This window comes from Limulus polyphemus, unplaced genomic scaffold (assembly GCF_000517525.1).
Source record: "Limulus polyphemus unplaced genomic scaffold, Limulus_polyphemus-2.1.2 Scaffold4425, whole genome shotgun sequence".
Lineage (NCBI taxonomy): Eukaryota > Metazoa > Arthropoda > Merostomata > Xiphosura > Limulidae > Limulus > Limulus polyphemus.
Genome location: NW_013670035.1, coordinates 27,589 through 50,575, shown reverse-complemented (window position 1 = coordinate 50,575; position 22,987 = coordinate 27,589). Strand labels below are relative to the sequence as shown.

The following is a 22,987-nucleotide window of genomic DNA, read 5'->3' as shown; positions in this document are numbered from 1 at the left end:
AAAACCGCAATTACTATATCTGTTGAAAAGTAAGTGTGACTTGTGTTATATCTGTTGAAAAGTAAGTGTGTCTTGTACTATATCTGTTGAAAAGTAAGTGTGACTTGTGTTATATCTGTTGAAAGTAAGTGTGATTTGTGATATATCTGTTGAAAAGTGTGAATTGTACTATATCTGTTGAAAAGTAAGTGTGACTTGTACTATATCTGTTGAAAAGTAAGTGTGATTTGTAATATATCTGTTTAAAAGTAAGTGTGATTTGTACTATATCTGTTGAAAAGTAAGTGTGATTTGTACTATATCTGTTGAAAAGTAAGTGTGACTTGTACTATATCTGTTGAAAAGTAAGTGTGACTTGTACTATATTTGTTGAAAAGTAAGTGTGACTTATCCTTTTAATTATGTTTTACTGTCGAAATTTGTTAAACTTGTGACTTAAGAATAACAGATTTCTAACGTGTACGTTTCTTTGAATTGTCACCTGTTGAGTGACATACTGACTTTGATAAAAAACTAGCGAATGAAACCAATTCGAGTAATTAATTAATGTGCTGTAATTTGGATAAAGAAGCCGGAGAAAATTCCATTTTATCCTTTTCTTATAAATATCACTTATAATGGTTGTTGTTCCACGCTGATATAAACACAACCTTGTAATGGTTGTTGATATGCGCTAGTATAACTATCACTGTCAACTTAATATTAAAATATCTTTATCTTCAATATTTCTTGATGTTACTTTGTAAGTACTTACACATATACATTTGAACATTTACAACTACTAGTTATTTAAGAAGTTCGTTTCTCTTATTTTTAACATTTATTTTAATTAATAAATTTTATCTCATATTCTTCTCAATTTGACCTCTAATTTTTATCATTTTAAACTATAATCAACTTGATAGGAATCAATTTAATGGTATTATGGAAGAAACAAGTTCTTGGTATTTTGGTCGATCAGTCTCTTAAGCCTTCATGGCAGTGGGAAACCAAATAGGATTTGGAGATTTATCTGTAGAAAATTTGAATATAAGTCAAAAGAGGTTACCGTTTCTTGATACAGATTCGAGGTTAGGTTCGTTGTGTCTACAATTCAGCGTTTCAAAAAACCGCTTTATCATTCTAGGTAATTGAAATTTCTGGATTCTTCAAGCCTACACTTTGAAATCGTTCAAATTAAAGGATAGGAGATTGTACCATCCTCTATCCTTCCGTAAAAAAGTATTAAGTAAGATATATCACACATGTCTTTCCGGGGTCTATCATTTCTGTCCAATGAGCTCTCATTCTTTATCAGTATCTTTCTCCATTATCCGAAAAGTTCGTTCTGTAACTGGATTTTAAGAACTTTTTTCTTTGTTGTTTGCATATCTTAACTCTTCAAACATAACTAAAAATAGGACATTCGTGAGCTTGCGTATATAGTACATAAAAACAAGAAAAATTCAATTAACGATTTAAGAAGAAAAGTCCACGCAATTTACTTCCTGTGAATTTATCTTAGCTAGGGTCATGTTACTCTCCCATTTTCTCCTCTTGTTGGCGCGGCTGCGTACTTCTTTCTCTAGTGGGCGCACGGAAAGCAAGGTTTTCGTGACTTTTATTCGACTGCAACATGGGAAACAGGTGTCCTCGTTTTTGTCATAACAAAAAAGTATAATATTAAATGATGTAATTCAGCAGCTTGTTATGATAAAGTCCTATCTTTTTCTATTTGTTTTTTCAAAGCTCATTATTGCTCATGGTTACTACTAAAGTTGTAGACTTCAAGCGAAAAAATCTAGCTTCTACGCCCTCTTAAGGTCAGCGTACGAGGGTAAAGTATAATGATCTGTAGCTTGTTTGTGTGTTTCCCGCGTTGGATACAAGTTTTATTGGATAATCAGAAAACCTACATATGTTAAACTATCGTCTTTGTTTCCGTAATACATTTTGATAGAGCTAAATTCAAAATATCTCGCTACTATATATAAAGATAAACAATGGATTGTTTTTAAATGCTTAAGAACAGGCAAACAGAAACAACTGCTCGCATCTATAGGATATTTTGTAATGTAGCCGTAAGTCTAACATAAAGCAGTTATTAGTCTATCAGAAATATCATAACCTGCTAATTAATAGTGGCCACAAAAATTATTTTCATAGATATAGAAAATTGATATGGAAATGGTTATTAGTAAGTGTTGGCACTTTCTACAGTCAATTACAAGGCTTTACTGTTTTGCTTAATCTATTTGAATCGTTAAACAACAGCCCTCAGTTATAGAAAATTTATTTTTACATGTTACAAGTAGAGAAAAACTCTTTCTTTCATTTGAAGATTTCTTCAGTAAATATCTTAGAAATGGTTTGGTTGGTTGTTTTAGTACAAAGCCAGGTTGAGCTATTTGTTGTGACTATCACGGGGAATCGAACATTGTAAGTCCAGAAAGTTACCGCTGTCCCAAAGGGGGAATTTATAAATGGAACTGAGTATAAAACAATAAAGCTGTGGTTAACAAATGGAACTTTGGAATGAGTTGTAGTATGCAAATACTACATATATTTTGACCAGTCAAGGAACTTATCCACCGTTTCGTGGAATAGTTGCATCGTTTCATTCTTGACTTTGTGTTTGAACGATACATTGTGACTGTCAGATATTTGGACAGATATTTCCACATTTTGAATTTAACCCATTATTTTCTTAATTTATTTTCCTTATGTCTTGTCTCTTTTCTTTTACCTGCCACAAACCAGTAGGGCCTGGTGGTTAAGGCATTCGTGTTTGCGCGAAATTCCAAACAAACCAAACCACAAATCACCATACATTCCATTCTGCAAAGCAGATCGATAAACTTCGTATTATACAGAGATCGAGTAACTGTGTGCATGTGTAGCCTTGAATCAAACAAAAATTTGTTCAAGTGACCAGGACCTAATCATTGTTCAAGCGATAACTGGTTTATACCCTAGACCTCTTCAAGTTATTTTTCTCATTATTATTATTTCTCTCTCTGTGTGTATTGTGCTCTTCTGAAAAAGGAACCAAGAGATACCTTTGCATTCTGGAAAAATCTTTAGTGAAGAGAAGGAGAGTCATTCTGACCCTATAATGAGAACAGAGGAGTCTGACTGACTCAAAGGAGCACTCTGTTTGAGGAGAATGCCTCCCTGCATTAATAAGGGCATTCCAAAAGTTTTCTATCCAACCATCCACCAATGTGGCTGAACAATACTCTGGAACATCAGGTAGTCCTATTCGAATCTGCCGGTCTTGTGAAGAGCAGATGACACTGAAGGAACAAGTGGAAAGTCGTCATGAAGACATGGCCGACCATGGATTTGCTGAGTCGAACTGGAATGAGCCATGAAGAGTAATATCCAGCATTGCTGATGCCCATAACTGGATGGTGTCTTCAGAACATTCAGAGATGAGCTTTGGTGGGCAGACCAAGTGTACCAACACGCTTCTACATGACTCCCAGAAGCGTGGCAACAATCACAGCACACATGTTATTTGTTATCAAGATCAGCGCATGATGTAACCTGGATAAGCCAGGAGTCCTTTCGTTACAAGAGTAGGGGCACTGACACTTTATACCAGCCTGAACCTCGTATTGGAGCAGCGTCGGATGTAGACATTGTTGCCATGGTTAATGTGTGAGCTGAGTAAGCACGAGCGGGAATTTGACATGTGGCAAAACGCAAAAATTCCAACTGCTAGAAAAGACATTTGCCTGACCTCTAATCTGGGAAAGAATAGTTATGTTTCTTTCTTCGGGTATGATAGTTGCTATAATGTCTACAGGAATGAGCATTGTTGCTCTCTCTAAAACTTTTAGGAAGTAGCAAGGTTAATCACAGCATGCCTCCATCATTTAAAAGTCCAGCGAAGGAAGATTTAGGTCGCATCCTTAAGTGGTTTCAGTAGGTGTTCATATGGAAATCCTGAGAATAAATGACCCAGCATCTGTTGCTTAGTCTAGACTAGTGGTTTTAAATCTGTTATCTCTAGACCACTGTCCTGGGTCTCCATTCAGATGTTCCATGGAAAGATTGCCTCATTACGAAAAATGTTATTATAGTGTGTGTGTAAAATATATATATCCTTTTATGGTCCTCCAAGATAAAAAAAATTCAGGTGGTCCACAAACGAAAAAGTTTTAAGAACGATTGGTCTAAATGTTACAGCACTCGTTGTCATTAAACACCTCAAACCTGAATAATTCTGTACCTGAGAGGCCATAGTAGCAGAATTACATCAGTGATTCATCCTAGTAGAAACCTAAACCATTTGCTGAGTAGAATTCAAGACTCATAAACATAGTGCTCACGAACACTTAGCTGTATATGCCAATAAATTGCAATGCTTACATTGTAAAGCATACCCCAGCATGATGGCATATCTTGGTTGATAAAGTTGTGGAGCGACTTCGAAATGAGTCTGTGTGACACCACTTGGGTTTTATAGATTAACAAAAACTGTTACTGTGGTAAGTGATTTGAAGTGGCATCTTCAAACTAGTTATCTGGTCAGCCAAAAACAGTACCCACGTGTACTGACCCAACGTTACGAGAACCTACAACAAATGGTGCCATTTACACAGATGCAGTATAGCAACTCGACCTGGTCTGAGTGACCCATCAGTCAAGCAGCAGAGATATATTGAACTCATCACACTGGTTATGGCAATGATATGAATAGAGAGGCACCCTTACCCATGGGATGAGAACATATGTTGTAGTTATGAACAATTTAGTCACTTCTGACATAGGTGTCTTTTCCCTATACTATCACAGGGACGCAAATACTCACCTAATAAGCTCAATAATTGATAAAAGGCTCTGGAGAGAAGATAGGCAGCAATTCTACTAGATCCACTAATTTAATCTATCAGGCCTGACCTCTAATCTGGGAAAAATAGTTATCTGTTTCTTTCTTTAGGTATGGTAGTTGCTATAATGTCTACAAGAATGAGCATAGTTTGGTATATGCCTGTGAAAGTGGGTTTTTCATTTGATACTGGTTCAGCTAAAACTCCACTTGGCCTTGCAGAATATCAATCGTTAATATGTAAACCATGTAACATTTAACTAGCAATGTTTTCCTTGTGGTGATTGGAGAAGCTTGACTCTTTCTAACTGTTGGTACTAGTACAAGACATTGGTTCAAGTATTGGCATTTATGGTTTAGAGTTCCTAACAAAGTTAACACAGCTCCATCTTTTATATGGATAGTGTTCGTGGAGAACTAAGAATATAATCTCGGGTAGCACCATTAGCTAATATTGTGGTTGAAGCAACACCTAAAACATGGTTTTGTAATGAAAAACCAAGCTGCACTTGGTCGAGTTGTTATATCTCTGAGAGTAAGGTACAGCTTGGTTACAGTTTGTGACTATGGATGAGAAACAGTGAATATTCCAGTTGGAATATGAAGTGATCAAAATTAGTGGCTCAGTTAGTGTTATTGTGGCCGTATTGCACTGAAAAATAGATATATATTTGCACTATGCAGATAACCTCAATTCAGATCAGCAGTGAGTACTTGGGAGATTACTGAAGAATTTTGCTGATGTATTTATTAGAACAGATGGTCAGCTGGAGAGTACAAACTTTACCCAGTATCATATAGACACTGGGGATGCAAATCCTATTAATTGATAATAAATTATCATATCAGCTTCCTTTGACCACCAAGGATGTACCGAACACTGAGATAGATCATATACTAAAAGACAAGCTCATATAACCTTTGGAGAGTGCTTGGTCATTGCCAGTAGTTGTCATACTGAACCTCTGTGTTTTGGTGTACATACCAGTGATTTGGATTTAGTTTTAGAATGGTATAGATGAACACTTTACTGTTTATATTTTAGTTGCAGAATGTATTGGATTTAAATAGTATATGTGAAATCCAAACATTCACCTATATACTGATACCATAGGAACTTTGATGTGTAGCAAGAATCTAGATTTCACCAACCATCACTTTATGCTGGAATATGAACTCTAGATAGGTTGACTAACGTGATGTCATAAGTAGGAATAGGCGGAACGATGGCCATATCCACTATGAGGTTGCACTGTATCAAAAACCACCAAGTGTTCTAATGTCATCCCGCCCATTCCTACCTTATTTCCTTACGTTTTGGTGCTCCCATTCATACTTCCTAATTTTTAAAAAATTTACAATTACATGTTCTTACTCGATAGCTCAGACAATTAAATGAGTAGAGTCTGGGGAATTATAATGGTGTGAGAAAACAAAAGGACATCTTTCCTAAGCTGTCAAAGGAGATAACAATGAAAAATTATCCCAATACCCAAGTAAATAAACCTATTTAGCAAAGAAAGTCAAATCAGCAGGTGAGTTAAAAATGCCAAAAAAGGAAGGGCTCCAACCCACACCTAAGTTTTAGAGGAACTTGCCACTGCTACTACAATGTTTGCTGCCTCCGCATCATTAGCAGGCTGTGTGGGAACACTGGAGCTCCGGACAAGCATCATAAAGGGATACGACTCATGAGCAGTGAGGAAGAGGAGATACCACCTCCAAACTCAGGCAATGTGCTAGAATGCTATCTGGGTCTTCACACTTCATGAAGAGGATCAATACGAAAAAGACCCTAGTGTTGAAATCCAACAACTTTAGGCGGACCTGACCAAAAATTGCATTAAGCTAACCAAAATTGCAGAAATCGTTTGAGGGACATCAATCCACAGCAGCCCTACATGACCTATAATTTTATTCTTATTTTTTTATTGCAAGTATATTTTAAATAATTTTATTTCATAAATGTTGTGTAAATGTTTTTTCATCTCATTTTTGTACATATGAAAAAAAGAGAGATTGTGCTTGCAATGTTGTCTGATGTAATTTTGATGTACCATTCTGCTTTATTTCTAAATCTTGTGTGATTTAATTTGAGGTTACAATTTAATATTAGTTGTTTTAGTTAGTAATCCCTTTCCATTTGTATAATTATAATAAATTATTACTATTTCTAGCAAATTCAGCAGTTAAGTATTACCTTTTCTTTTAAGTGTTACCTTTGTTATTTGTTTTCTGCCCTTTTCTGTACTCTTTCGACTTCATGTTTATTTTTATTTTGTTTTATTTACTATAATTGTGATATAATATAAGTAAAGGATTCGTTCCCTGATTAGTAAATGCATATCATCTGTGAATGTTTTAATTTAAAGGCTTTAATTTGTTTTGATCCATATATATTATGTCGTATTTGAATTTTAATTGTTGTTGCTATATATTTTTGCTGTGTATTTAATTTTTAATTGGGTTTGTTATGATAACCTTCTTTAAGTATTTGAATGTGTTAGTTGAGGACACTTATTACCACGTTGTTCCATTATGTGACGCCAGTATTCAGTCTGAACGAGGTTTGTGGTCTTGTGGTGGTGATCACAATTTCACCAGATCGCGTTGTAACCTGTAATTGGTTTTAAGTTTAAACTAATGTTAGTTTGAGGACAAGTCTGAGATAATGGGAAGGAAGGTTGTAGTATGCAATTGCTACATATCTTATTCTCTAATAGCATATATATCTTATCTGTAAAATTCTTGACTTTTCCTACGTTTTATTTCTACAATTTTCCAGACCCTAGTTCAGGTTACGTGATAAATTACAACCTGGTCAAGGAATTTATCTCCTGCTTCATGGAATAGTTGCATGATGTACTTCGTGACCTTATTTTTGAGTTAAACCTTGTGCCTGTAACATGGAGGCAGGGATATTTTCACATTTTGGTGCAGAGGTAATGCGCTTTTTACATTCGTGTTGGCGATTTCAGAGATTTCACTGGTCTGACCTTCAAGAGTTAGAATTGCTGCTGTCCTGAAGGGGCCAAGACTCGCTGGCAGAAGTTCTGTCTTTATGTCATTTTTAAATCTTGTGCTGACCGTTTGAGCTTTCGTTAAATTCAGTTTAACTCATTATCTCCATAATTTATTTTATTTCCCCTACCATTCAGGCGATCGCCTGGACCCTTTATGTTCCTTGTATTTTATTTAATTTAGCTCGGAAAATAAAGTTTTTTAAAAATCTTTTTAACTTCAATATAATTACTTCCTTTATTTCACCTGTCACAAATCACTACATATTTCTTTCTGCGTATTACGTCTTAGCGATCAGGTAAATGTTCGGAGGTGTAGCCTTGAATTACCACAGTAGCAAGTGTCCGTAGACTATTCATAAACGAAATATACTGTTTAAATCATTAAGAAATTAAGTATCTTTATATAAAACACTATTATTATTATTATTATGTTAAAGTATATTTTTTGACTTCATACACATTTCCTTACCTTCCACTCTCCCGTAATATCTATTATTCTTAACACTTCTTGTTTCTAATAGTTATTCACGTGTTTACAGTCTACAAATTTCATTGAATAACTTTTTTTGGTTGTTGTTAAGTACAAAGCTACACAATGGACAATCTTTGCTTTGTCCACTGTGGGTATTGAAACCCAATTTTTATGTTATAAACCCTCAAGTTTATCGCTGAGCCAACGGTGACTAAATGAATAGTAAACTGTCAATTTGTTGTATAGTTTCACATATCTATTAATTAACGTTTTTCAATATGTTGATATATAAATCCAGTTAAATTTTCAACGATTAATCAATATATAAATAATAACCATTTGTTACAAATATTAACAAATAAAATATTTTTAACGCCAGTTCTCAAATTTGTATAAATAATATACACTGTTGTTTCTTGAATTTCAGTGTTGTAGCTTATAAAAACCAGATAATTGGCTTAATACATTCACTTTCAGTTGTTTCTTGTTTACATTGTAGATGAAATGTTGATAAACTCTTATTTAGAAAGAAAAAAAGCATCACAAGAAGTTCCTGGACAAGATAGAATTGCTAGCATGACGTCATCCAAAACAGAGCCTATTTCCAAGCCGACAACAACGCTGGAAGCCTCAACGCTCAAAAAAGGGTTGCTATGGCAACAGAGAGACAAGTTCTTCAGCCGCTGGAAAGAGCGTTATTTTGTTCTCACCCGAGATTATCTTGCATGTTTTAAAAAAGAAGCGAAGGTTGGGGTATCAGAAATGGGAAGCTTCTTGTACAAGGTACACAATTTAAAATTGAATGGTATTGTAACCATTGTGACTTATTTTCAATGAAATTGTTTAACGTCTACTTAATTTTGATATAAAGTTATAAGATTGAAACAAAAGAACCACGGGTAGATATATATATGCTACGATTATTTATGTATTCACATTTGAAATCATTTCAAATATGAGTAATGTTTGAAACTTCCAGTTAAGAATAATGTCACAAGATTGTCGTAAGATTTTATAATATAATCTTTATTACCAAATGTTTTAGATTATCTAAATCATGTTATTAATAGATTAACCTAGTTGACATCGAAGGACTCCAGTGGACAGACAAGAAACGTGAAGGTGTGATCACTGTAGGTCTTGATCATGAAGGTCGGTTAATGCTGTGGAATCCGACAGAACTAGGTGACTGGATGTTTGCCCTGCAGGAGGCTACTGGTTTGAGCAAGGGAAGACGAGAAATTCTCAGAAAATCTCAAAGCTTGCTTCCTCAGATAACCGATAGAAAACTTACTCGCAGGTAATTTACATTATGATAAGCTTTTCTTGTTCTGCGTCTCAATATACGTATTCCAATTAGGTAATTCGTTGTTCTAACACCGAGAGATGGGAAACAAAAGATCAAGTAATTTTTTTTTCAGAAAATTGTTAATTTTTTTTTCTTGGCCACATAGTATTGTTTACTGAACCTTATGTTGATAATGGACATCTAGAAAACTTATTACTCGCAGGCAAGGAAACAAATTTGGATTGTGGGTAAATTAAGAAGTGGAAAAGTGATGGTTGAGAATAGCGATAAGCTGGATTGGCTGTCCGGATTAGCAAAACAAAAGAAAGAAGGAAACACTTTTATTAAAAATGTTAAATAAAATAGTTCCCTAAAATCAATTTAATAGAATTAATAGTATTTTAAACCAAATGGACCTACTTTCGAATCGCTTGTAACGTAATGTTCCTACAACTTCTGAGTATTGATATTAATGAAATATGTCGTAGAAGCTGACAACCAAACATATATATATATTGAGTACAGAACAAGTGCTCACCAGAATATAACTCTAAATATGTTTGTTGAATGTATACTATAGGTAATGTGCAGATAATTGGCTTTCGAATGCAGCAGCCTTATTCTTAAGCTAGTCACACATTTTCTCTTTGATGTTCCTGAACTTTCCCTTAGAAGGTATCGTTGGATAATTCTTTACACTTGTAATATTGGTTGTGTAAAGACTTAGGAATACATGGAGACTATTTCCTCCCTGTTTTTACTTATGAAATGACCAAATTAAGTGGGGGACAAGTTAGGGTGACTAGATTTTCAAGTCATAAAACTAGGACATACTCAAATTTTGATATCTTAAAAGAGGGACCTTTCTTTTTTTTTTTTTTTGAAAGGAAATTATAAACAAGCAGTTATGAAAATAATAAATATCATTAAGTGAAAAGAATATTTTTACTTTGCTTATTGCTGCCACAAGTGCCTTTCTGATGATTGAGTCTTTTGGAGAACTTCTTGTTAGCTAGGATTTTGTTATAAAATTGTGAGCAACTGTCATCATGTTCAACCATGAATTACTTTAAATAAAAGCTTCAATACATGAAACCGAATACTAACTGTGAAGATGCATTTATATTTGACTGTCTCTCTTTGTTATGCAATGCAATAGTGACATCATCTGCTGCAGCCTTTCTTATAATTATCTTCAGAGGAAACAACAAAGGCCTTCTGAGTCATTCCAGGCTTTGTGATAATTTCCCTACTCGTTAAAAAAATCTTTTGTCAAAGGGCTGTAGTATAACTATGTACAGAAGTAAAATGTAGTTACAGAGTACTTTCAAAAATGGAAATTGGACATTTAGGCCACTAAACCATTTATCGGGACACCAGGACAACTTTTTAAAACTTGGTCGTCTGGTCACCCTATCTATAAAACATTAAATGTTTAAAGAATTTTTACTTTGTCCTAATAGGAAGCCTTGAAAGTACATTATTTTCTCTACAGCCAGTTGGAAATACTAAAACACAATCTCAACGATGATGTTACGTCATCTTCTGTGCATTACCGAAACCGAAGCTCAGAACAGCGAGAAAATGGAAACATACGGCCAACTTCGGAAAGGCAATCAACACCACATCTCGGAAAACGAGACCAAAGGATGTCAGGTAAAAATCTAATTTTAATTTTTAGGTTAATAATCTCAGACAACTTCTTACTATTTCAGGTCTATGTATTTCGAGGCTAAAGTTTTAAACGGAAAGTCCAAAGTTTAAGCATGCAATGGATAACGTAATTAGTCTAAAAATAGTGCAATGGTTACAAGTTTTTCTTTGCTTGTTTGTTTTATATAACAGATATAGTAAACAATGACAGCTACAGTTTGAGCGCTGAAAGCTTACGATACAATGGAAACCAATAGGCTTAACATTTATGATAAAAATCATGTAACTTGCAGTTATGTTATTGAACTAACCACCTCCTGGTCAGTGACTTGTGGGAGGTAAAAGATATTTTTACACATATCTAATTTGGAATCTGAAATGGACAAACAAGAGGAATGCCGAAAAGAAACATTTTCAGTTTAAGTGATTTTTATCACAAATGTTAGGCCCATTAAAATACTAAACAAAGGCCAATAGATTCTCAGTAATCTCTGACAATATATCAAAAGGTTTAAGTTCCAGCATAGTTTAAAAAATGGGCACAAAAATATTTTAGCCCATAACATGGGTGAAAGTATGCTTTCTCAAAGCGTTCTTGTTATTAGGGAGGTTTTAACTGAGAAAACTTTATCTACAAGCATTAGGAAAAAAATTATCGCAAAATATAATAGCTATATAGGGCTGGCTACTGAACTTGAAAAAAGGAACCAAACAAGATAAGGATAGAAGTGGATATATCACTTGATCAGCTAATGATCATATGGCAGACTAAGCTACCTCGACCTTGCCTTGTCTATCGAAAGCTTGGTGTTTTAACAGAATCTCAGCTTTCATCATTATATCTTTCCTTTAGTTAAATTTAGAATACTACTTTTATGACTATCTTACAATAGAGTAACGTTTTACGATTGTAAATTCTGGTTATATTTGTTTTGCCACTGAAGATGCCAATAAGGTAGGGATTTTATGCTCCATTTAAAGTCGAAACGGCTTAGTCTGCTATGTGAGCATTAGCTGGATCAAGTGATATACCCACTTCCGTCCCTATCTTGTTTGGTTTCTTTTTTCAAGTCCAGTAGCCAGTCTTACATAACTGTTTTATTTATCGATAATATTTTTTTTCTAATAATTGTTTATTTACTTTTGTTATAAGATGGCGTACGTGGGATACTAGGTTATAGAGTGTATTCTAAAGCTTTATAAATTCTTCATAGGTTAATGATAAAATAGGTAGTCAAGATCATGAAGATTGTTTTGCTCTATCAAATGATGATAAAATTATAGTTACTGCTAGAACTAGTCAGGCACAAGGCTTGTTGAAGAAAGATGGTGATGAACGAAAATAGAAAATCTCGGTTTTTGGCTATTCGCCATTTTTCGATTTTGGGACACTCTGGATACCTGAAAAACGGCATAAACACCGGACACAGAGTGACTATGCCAGGTAGCACTTCATATCTAGTTTCTTATGACTTGTACAGAAGAAAATTCAGATGACTTTTGTATTCTTTAATACGGGCGTCTGTGCCATGCCTACATAAAGAGTACTGTCGCACTCTTCTATATAATCACCAGCGTCAAATTGTTTGTGTTTACTAATGAGCTATTTATGCTGTACTCGCTATGGGTATTGAAACCCGATTTTTAGCGTCATATGTCCGAAAACTTACTGTTGAGCTACTGAAGATGGGGGGGGGGTGCTCAGGCGTCAAGAAAAAAGAAAGAAAAAGCTCTATTGTGCTTTTGCGTGAAATTACCATTAATGAAACGTAAATCCCACTTCAGAGATAAAATGATTTTGTAACAATCGCTTGTTCTCGTTTTTCAATAGGTTGACATGATAATTAATTGGTATACAATAATTTTCAACTATGGTCTTGATGCCATTTTTGATTTAAATCAGTGGTTCCCTGGGGCATGTATGTGGTATGCAAGAATACCATGCTTTGTTTTACCTCCTTATTGTAATATAAAAATTTTCAAAGTGTTTTTATTTATTTTAAGACTATGCAAGTTTCGTATAACATGTGGTTCAGGAAACTGATATGTTGACTTCGTTCTAGTTGCCTTTGTTCCTTTTTTGTTCTCTAGAAATAATACCTGCTCAGCCCCCAGGATATATTGCTGTGACGCTGCATGTTGTGCAAGGATGTCGACAATACTAATGTCCTTCATTGGTAGGGCAGATGATATCTAGAGGTTATGGCCTCCCCTATGTTAAGTGAGAATGATCAATTACGTAAGTAGTGCTAGTCAGACATTTCTGGTTCAATCTACACAGAATCTCAAGGGAGTTGGTTGACGGGACATCGCGATGGGAAAATATCTACTGATCAATTCACAATTCTAATAGTCCAGTGTTCAGAAAGCAAGAGCACATACTGTGTTTGTTCATTGATTAAAATTGGGATTACTTTCATTTTGAGGAACACATTGTGTCCAGTCAGCTTATTTCTTGGCTTGAATTCAGTTAGTTTAGTTAAATTCAGACTTCATAATTTATCGTATTGCTCCTCCCATTATAAAGCAGATCGACCAAATATTTTTTGAAGAAATCGGTTAAACTGAGGCACGCGAAGCCATTCCTGGATGTACGGAAGAATCTTTGAAAAACATTAAAAAGAAAATAAACCACACGCCTCAAAACTGAAGGACAGTCTCGTGAGTTACCAATATATTCCGTTAACCAGTACTCAACTTTCCTGTATTGTTGAGTTACCCTTGAATTATTTACTTGGATTTACCAGGTGCGGGATTTCGGAGCTGGCAAGCCAGGTTCAAATCTGTGCGATACCACAATATTTTCCCCGTACTTTAAGCTGAGGGTGCATTATAAAAGGAACAGTCAATTCCTTAGTGTGGCTGACGTGTGGTAGAGTGCTAATGACTGACCGCCTTTCTCCTGGTCACTAGTTCGAAATTAGGGATGGCAGCAGATAACCTTAGTAGCTTTGCCATAAATACAAAATGCAAATACTTTTGATTTATCTTTTTTTTAATTAATAAACAAATCTCATAATTTTTTTAACAAATTATATGCGTAAGAAATATGCTGCTGGCTTAAAGCAGCTTAAAGGTCGGACTGGGGATACTCAACATAAAAAGGTTGGAAACCATTTGTTTATATAATAATCGATTTTTAACCTAGAGGCACTTAATTTTTGTCAGCAGTACTAGACTATGTTAATATTGTTTTTCTTGTTTCACGTGATTGAAATATTATAACAGCTACAGGGCTTTTCAAAAGTCTTCACCTCCTGTGCTGGTAATCAGTTTTGGTTATTTTTTTGTGAAAGATATAGCTCAAATGGCCAAAAATATTTATTACATTAATCTCAGACCAGTTTCTAATAATTACAAAGAACAAAAGGTGCGATGTTACTCACTTTAGTGATATAACACAAAAACCTGCGGGTGTTGGAATGTATGAGTAATGCTTAATTTAAAATTTTTACAGAAAACAGTAAAATCTAAATGTATGGAATATTTGTTTGTACTTCAAGTACCGTGTAAGAAATTTAGATACTACGTGGGAAACCTATGCACACTGCGACTAGAAACTCACTAAACAAATAAGCACAGAGTATCACTAGAAAAGTTAGTATGTAAAGTCTAATTTTTTAATAATCATTTGAGGAAGCATTTCTATGCTACGTTCCTGTGACTGGTATATACCAAAATATGTTGTCCATTTAAGGTCTTTCTCATATGCCATTTTTAGGCAGAAGGCAGCCAGCAACGTGCTATTTTCTGCATAATTAAAAAAAATCATTCTCTATTACAAAAGGTACATAAATACCCATATGTTTGTAGGTTTTTTAGGAGGAGACTTTTTTATTCATATTTTTCTTTTGATAGTGATGACAGACATTGATCTATATGATGATCTTGGTGCCGATGTCAGTGTCCTCTACCGAGCTGTTATCTCACCAAGGCTAGCGCCACAATGCTCTTCAGGGTCTCTCTCCTCATTGGTGTCGTACGTAAGAAGTCCAGCAGCTCGAAGTCACCTTGAGAAAGTTTCGCCTCGCTCTCTGGGAATGTCACCAGCACTCTCTGACCATTCTTTGTACGCTCAACATATATTATCTACATCAGAAATTTCGACCAATGATACAAAGCGAAAAAAAATCGGATCTGCTACTGCTAATTCTGAATTTTCATACATTCGTTCCGATATACCAGTTTCTAGTCTTTCCGCCAAAGAGAGCATTGGTCGACTGTGCCAAACCTCGGTCATTAGTGAGACGACTGATTGTGAAGGTTCAGTATCATGGACAACAAAGGTACTTGCTCAACTCGAAAAGCTCCATATTTTAAATCCTTCAGGTGAAAATGTACGACCTTCCAGCATTTATGGACAACCTTCTTTAACTTCAGCGGCATCTGTGTTTTCAACCATACCGCCAGATGTTGTTCCTGCGGCGATCAATGGTCATCCTGAACTGAAACAGCCATATAAGCGTTTTACGCGTCCGTATCAGTACACTAAATCGGACACGTCATTCAGCTTTGGTTCTTAATACCTAATCAAAAATAAAGACACTTGGTACTGATATGATAGTGATGTGCACACTGTGATAGAACAGGTGTTCCTGTCAGTAGTTAAAAGTCTTCATATCTACTGTTTTATAATCTTATAAAAAAACAACACAGTCCTCAAAATATGTTACATAAAAAATAAAGTGATACCACTAAAGTAACTAACTGAAGAGCGTTTATAAATACTTATTAGTGGTCTCTATATATGCAATATTTTAGATACCAAATCTTAGATATTTTGGTATGAATGACAATTTCCGTACGTGTTCCCAACATTTGGCCAATAATCCTTTGTTGCACACCTGAACAGATACAACCAAAACCACAAAGATAACAGAATAGATTATTTTGTTAATCTTACATTCTATTTTTTATATGAAAATTTTTAATAAGTCTGTAACATACAGTGTTTCATCTGATTTGTCATAATCGTAGACAAGAATGCGACGGGTGTGATCGCATTCCCTAAATTGCGCCCGTTTATCTATAAAACATATTTAAAAGTGTAAATACAGCCTCAAATACCATCAAAATGCTTCATTTTCATTGAAAATTTCCTTATTTACAGTTGTCTGCTTACGTCCGTATTAATAGTATCAGAGTTTGTATTCAAGTAGTATCTCATTAAAATACATAGAAAAATGTGGTTAACAGAAATAAAATGGTGGCCGTTTATATTTTGTCTAAATAAATATCTGTTCTGTACAAAAAAAAAATTTTTTGCATATGCAAATAACCTGATTGTTAAATGTTATTTTAGCATGTTTGACCACTGTTAATTGTTAGAAAATTTCACGCAAATATTTTAACTTTTATTATAGTATTATTGTTGGAAAAAAAATGAAATCTACCTATTAAAAACGTAAAAAAATTCGCAGTTTCCTCGTCATTTACCATAATGCCAAATTCAGAGTTTTGAGTGTTATAATAAATTTTTAACATAAAAACATCTTCATACAGTACTCCAGGGCTTATTAAAATATCTAAACATTATAAGTTGAGGAGGAGTTTCAACTATGGGGTAAAAAGAACAATAAATGTATATAGTCATTATGAAACAAAACGGCATAGTAGTGTAAATGTGGTGAATTTGGGATATTTAAGTATTTGGCATTTTAGAAAATGATGAGGAAAATCATGTGTTTTTTAAACCGATTCCAGTAGTAGATTCCTTTTTTTTCCAGAAATAATTCTGTAAAAAGTCAACATTTTGAAACAGAAAATCTCTTATAATTAGTGATCAAATATCCTAAAATGACTTTTTATAATTACCTCATTTGCATATGCAAAAGCCTCTTTTTTTCACTTAACAAATACCTCTATGGACATTTCGTTTCTGTTGACTTTATTGACCTAAAAGTAGGGTAAACAGTTCCGTTTTTTCTATGTATTTCAATGAGATACGACTTGAATATTAAACTCTGATCATTTATTTTACCAGTACTCCTTTGATTGTAATAGAAAAAATTCCAGTTCTGAAATAGAAATATTATTAAATATTGAGATCATTTTGTGTTATTATTTGTTTAATCATACGACACTACAATCCCAAATGAAGAAAATATTCGAAATGTTTAATTTCATTAAAAAATACTAGTCGACAGATTGTGTTCATGACGATTTTTATAGCCAGAATAAATAACATTTGTACAAATTTATTTTAAAATACATATGTCGGATATTTTATTTTCGAACATTTTACTGGTGCGTTTTAAAAAAGTTGAAAGAAATATGAATTTATCAGAATAAACAAGCTTTCACAGTGTGCTGTGTTCCGGTTAAGTGTAAGTCAGTTTTATAACAAAAGAATAGTTAACTTTTAAATATGCTACAAAAAGAACATTGAAATTACTATCTCTAGTCGTTATTTTCCCGTCAACTCTTAAGCGTTTTTCTCAAATAATCGACCATCGGTATCTTAATGGTACAAACGAATATGGACATAAGATGTAAAAAGGGAGAAACTTCTGATCTTTTTTTTTTTTCCATTTCTGAAAAGTTTATTGTTTAGTTAGAAACGGACAACCTTGTTATAATTGGTGCCATGTTTGGAAATTATTGTGTTCTTCGTAACACAAAATATTTTTGTGTAATACCTTGTTTTCAAGCTTTTAAAATTATATAAAACCTTTAAGGTTAAAGTAAAAAACGGAAAACAAATCATGTAATAAACTGTGGTTAGCGTGTACTTTAAAAACATCTATTATTTCAAATGTGATTTAGCTTAAGGCTCCACAACATGTACGCTTCTGACAGACTTTCAAGATGTATAACGAAATAATTTCGATATTAATCTTTATTTGAAAATATTTTAATCGTTTTTTTTTTTTTCATAGATTAAAAAGTTGTTTTTGTGAAATAATTGATGCTAAAATAAATGCTTAATTGCTAAAATGTTAGTCTTTTTTATTTGCCATTATTCAAAGTTCTACAAGAGGTACACCTTTAAAAGTTTTTGTTCCTGTTTATTTAGGTTTACGTTTAGCATCGCTGTTGACAACAAACAGTCAGATGAAAGTACTACCATAATAAATTTGTGACAACTCCAAATCTTATGCGATATTTCTTTCGTTCTCCCTCGCTTTCTATGGCCCCCAGTGACGAAGCGGTATGTCTACGGACTTACAACGCTAGAATCCGGGTTTCTATACCCGTGGTGGGCAAAGCACAGATAGCCCATTGTGTAGCTTTGTGTTAGACACAGACCGTATACATGTATATATACATAAACCATTTCAACATATGCACCTACATCATGGTTACATGGTGGTAACAAGATAGGTAGCTCAAAATGACCGAGTCTTTAGCAGAAATACAAAAAGTCGATGATGACATGATTACAAATATGTCATCAATCTCCAGCTGAATATTTCACGAGAAAATGAATTGAAAATTGTAAGAAAGAAGAAGAAGAAAAAAAAGGTAAAACAACTTGTAACACAGACTTTAGTTTTTAAAAATTATACATGTAGAAATTATTCCAAAGAATATACTTCTTGTCATCGCCCTTTTAAATAACGTAGAAGAGAAACAACCAGATGTTATCACGAGAAAAACTGAATAAAAAACGAAGACATGCACTGTTGAGAAAATCATAGAGAAATTCCAAAAACGTATATTGGCTACAATAATATAATAGCCTTCACTACCATCTTAATAACCATCGAAGATATTATAGGGAACAGTCCAAAAGACGTACATTTGAAATAACAACATTATAACAACCTTCACTACCATTTAATAACCATTCTCAGAGAAATGGGTCCGAAAACAAAATGCAAAGGAACAGGATGAACCTGATTAATTAAAAAAAAAAAAACGTGTGATGAGATTAAAGGAATGATCGAAACAATACCATTAAAATTCGGGTTTCAGCACTGAGATGGGAAGAGCACAGATAGCCCATTGTATAGCTTAACAAACAACAAACAAACCGTGATGATATATTTTTAAGAAGTAAAACTAATTTCACACAAACAGCTGGTATCAGTATAGAACTGGATGCATAATTTAATGAGATAAAAACCTACATTTGATTTCAACACAGTATGAACATTGTAATAATACCGAGAAGAATACTTTACATAATCTAGGTTCCAAAGATATAATCTTTAAAACGTATGATAAGGATAATACAATAGTTTTAATGTCAAACACGTTTTACAGTAGAATAGTTAAGTAGATGGGCACTATGCAGTCTCTTTCTGTTTTTGTTATTAATGATGGGTTAATAATAGTAATCATACAAATAGTAATAAGTGGGGTGCCTTTTACTTTCATATTATTGAATTTCCATTATTACTGCGATTAATTTATTGCTTTCCAATACAGACAAATGTTTCGTGTTTTGAGCATATTTAAATTTAATTAAATGTTTATACAGAGATTTGGGATTATTAAAACAATATGTCATCCGATGTGACAACGGTGGTTTTACGAACTTACAAAACTAAAATTCGGGTTTCAATTCCTCATGGTGTACAAAACAGATAGCCCAATGTAGCTTTACTCTGAATCAAATAAATAAACTTATGACAGTGGATGAAAAGTATTTGGAGAAGGGTGGCCGTGTTTACTTGTAGCCTATGAGTGCAATTTCACTGGTTATGGGCCCCGGCATGGCCAGGTGGCTAGGGCGCTCGACTCGCAATCTCTCGAGCCGCGGGTTCGAACCCCCGTCACACCAAAGTTGCTCGCTCTTTCAGCCCTTGGGGCGTTATAATGTGACGGTCAATCCCGCTATTCGTTGATAAAAAGATAGCCCAAGAGTTGGCGGTGGGTGGTGATGACACTGCTAAATTAGGGACGGCTACCGTAGATAGCCTTCGTGTAGCTTTGCGCGAAATTCAAAACAAACAAACTCCATAGTTAATGACAGTGCTTCTTCTTGTGTAATCGACAGGTCCGCAATGTCAACCTTTTTCTTCTCTACCCGTCGTTGCACCTGTTTTCAGAACCCAATAAATCTTCAGCGAAACCACAGCCAAGGGAACGGGCTTGGAAAAATATCTTTGATAGTGACTGGAATTTTTATACTCTTTGAAATATCATCAATAGTGACTGGAATTTTGATACTCTTTGAAATATCATCAATAGTTACTGTTATTTCCTCGATTACCTGAATGCACAAGGTTCAGAGATGTGTGACTTGAAATCGTTGCAGCCACTGTTAGTGCAACTAAGATGAACCTTTTGACTGCCTTTGTTGAGACAAGTCCATCTATCAAGCCCAAAGATGCTGTGGCGACACTCAAAAATAGGTTTGGTGCTGATAAGAACAGTACTGATAGTAGTAGTAGCCTTCCGCCAGATCAGAAAATCAAGGCAGTTTCCAACCTCTAACAGACAATGACGAAAGGTCGCATGATTTTATTTGGGAATCAAAAAAAAAGGAAAAAATATAATAAATTCGTGTGTGTGTCTGTTGTAGGTCAAAGATACATGGGGTTTCTGTTTGGCTGCACCACCTTATTGCTCATGACTTCGGACTGAAATATGTTACCATCATATGGATTGCATAATTGAATACGGCAGGTTTCGACCATTCCAAAGGCATATGCAACACCTAAAATAAACAATTATCTGAATTTCTTGTTCCTTGTACTGCTACCCCAAAACAGTACTTCGCCTTTGGTTGAGGGAGAGATCTTGTGTTAATTGAAGCTGTAAAATTAGTACTGATCAATAATTATTTTTTCAGTAATAATGATTTCTATCATCAGTTAATAGGACTGCCATATGAACAAAAAGGCACCTTCCTATGTTATTTTAGTGATGAGATTCTTAGAAGAGAAAATGTATACGATTGTCGATTAAAGAATGAAGTCAGATATTAGCTTTTATATGGTGTCACAATGACTCGGATACATTGAGGATTGTTGTATTATTTGGAATTAATATTTAAATTAGTTTGATATTAGCCAAGTTTTAAATGATAAACAGTGTGTCCCAGATGTCTGGACCCATAAGGAAAACAGACATTATATTTTTAACGTTAAACAAACACATTTCTAATGTCAGTTGTACATATTTCGGAAAGAAAATACCTTGCTGGCACAGTATGCCAAGAATTGACACGTGTATGGCTGTTAATAGCATGCAGTTTGAATAATAAACGAATTAAGAATAAATTTTGTATTTTTCCATATGGGTTAGACTTCTGGGACACCCTGTATTTTCAAAAATTTAATTTACTGTTCAAAAGGTTTGTAAAACAATACACTTCTTGGTCGTATTGACTGAAGGATCCGACAATGACTCTTTAGAAATTACATTTTTTATAAAGTGGCCAAGTCACACGCTTATTTGGATTTTAGAATTACCCATCCTGGACACGTCAAAAAAGTATCTAATATATGCTAGCAAAGAGAATGAATGTAAAGATTGTAAATAATAAGGAAAATATGTATTATATTAAATAAATTTAAAATGTTTTATTAAATAGAAATTATCCAGAGGGCCTAATTGACAATTGTATATTTCGCGCCAAATTATATGATCCAAAAGCTAATGATTAGTCAGCAATGTTACCAGTCATTACTACACATAAGTTATAACTCAGGGTGACGTGTTATGATTTAACGATTTTGATTGCCTCCTGTACATCTAAGCACTATAAGAAGAGCTGTAAGTAATGTTAGTGTTATTGTAGCTTATAGACAACCTAAAAACTCGAATAACTGTCTGTGTTATAAACAAAATACTGAAAATAGAAAAGAGGGCGTTACTCAGTGTAACAACTTAAAAGTGAACTGTGTAATTTAGGTTATACTTCCATTCCAATGCTAATAGTAATATCATTACAAATACAGAGGGAAATGTTATGTTTAAAACCATTTTTTTTTCTCTTGCTGTTCTGAATAAAGCTGATATTTAATCGATATCTCTGGACAATGAGTTGTGGTTAGTGATATCACATTTTCATTGTTATCCTTATATTGAATTCTTTCTTTCCCTATTGACATTCACCAAATTAAAATCTCTATCAATACTCTTCTCTGGGTAATGAAATTTTACCAAATTCGTCCAATTCAGGTAACCTGAGATTTTTAACTTCCGGATTAGATATTAACGTGTATAACCTTTGTACCAGAGTAACAATAACAGGGATATTCAATATGACTTACTTGGGATGATTGCTAAAAGAAAAATTAAATATTTATATGAATTAGTTGATTTATGATAAACATCAGTTGTAACTTCATAATTTTCTTTAGCCACTATAACAATATCTGAGAATTGATAGTTCGTTTGGAGTTTACTTACTGACTAAGTATTATTTTATTACAAGTTACAGATTTTACAGTAAGGAAAATTTGTTTTTAGAACAGGTACTACATTTCGATGACTGGTGCGATCATTCTCGAGTACACAAGCTTTATCTTTCTGTAAAAGCTGTAACTTGTAATGAAATAATATCTAAGAATGTTACAACTTACAATGTTTTCACTTTACACACACGTAACTGTTTCATTTAGTTAATTTAAAACCCGGGAGAAAATTTCAGTTATCGTAACTTTTGTTCCAAATAATAAAACAATCATCCAAAATTCTCCTTCATGTTACCTTTAAGTACTTTATATCTAAATCTCAAAATAGTTTGGAAGGAGGTCAAACAATTTACTTTCATGAAAACCCATTACTTGCGTTGCATATGATGGTGCAACTTTAGTGTCCATAGTATTACTATCAGT

The 22,987-nt window shown here is 34.0% G+C and overlaps 1 protein-coding gene across 1 annotated transcript in view; it reads left to right on the top strand.

Annotated features, from left to right (window-relative positions):
* Positions 1 to 18,153, top strand: part of LOC106471129 — a 22,513-nt gene extending 4,360 nt beyond the window's left edge. Inside the window, exons 2-5 of the mRNA XM_013931717.2 lie at positions 8,838 to 9,094; positions 9,382 to 9,611; positions 11,095 to 11,255; positions 15,111 to 18,153. Coding sequence (XP_013787171.1) covers positions 8,888 to 9,094; positions 9,382 to 9,611; positions 11,095 to 11,255; positions 15,111 to 15,775 — 1,263 coding nt within the window. The 5' untranslated portion in view covers positions 8,838 to 8,887 and the 3' untranslated portion in view covers positions 15,776 to 18,153. The remainder of the gene's footprint in view (positions 1 to 8,837; positions 9,095 to 9,381; positions 9,612 to 11,094; positions 11,256 to 15,110) is intronic.
* The last annotated feature ends 4,834 nt before the right edge of the window (positions 18,154 to 22,987 follow it).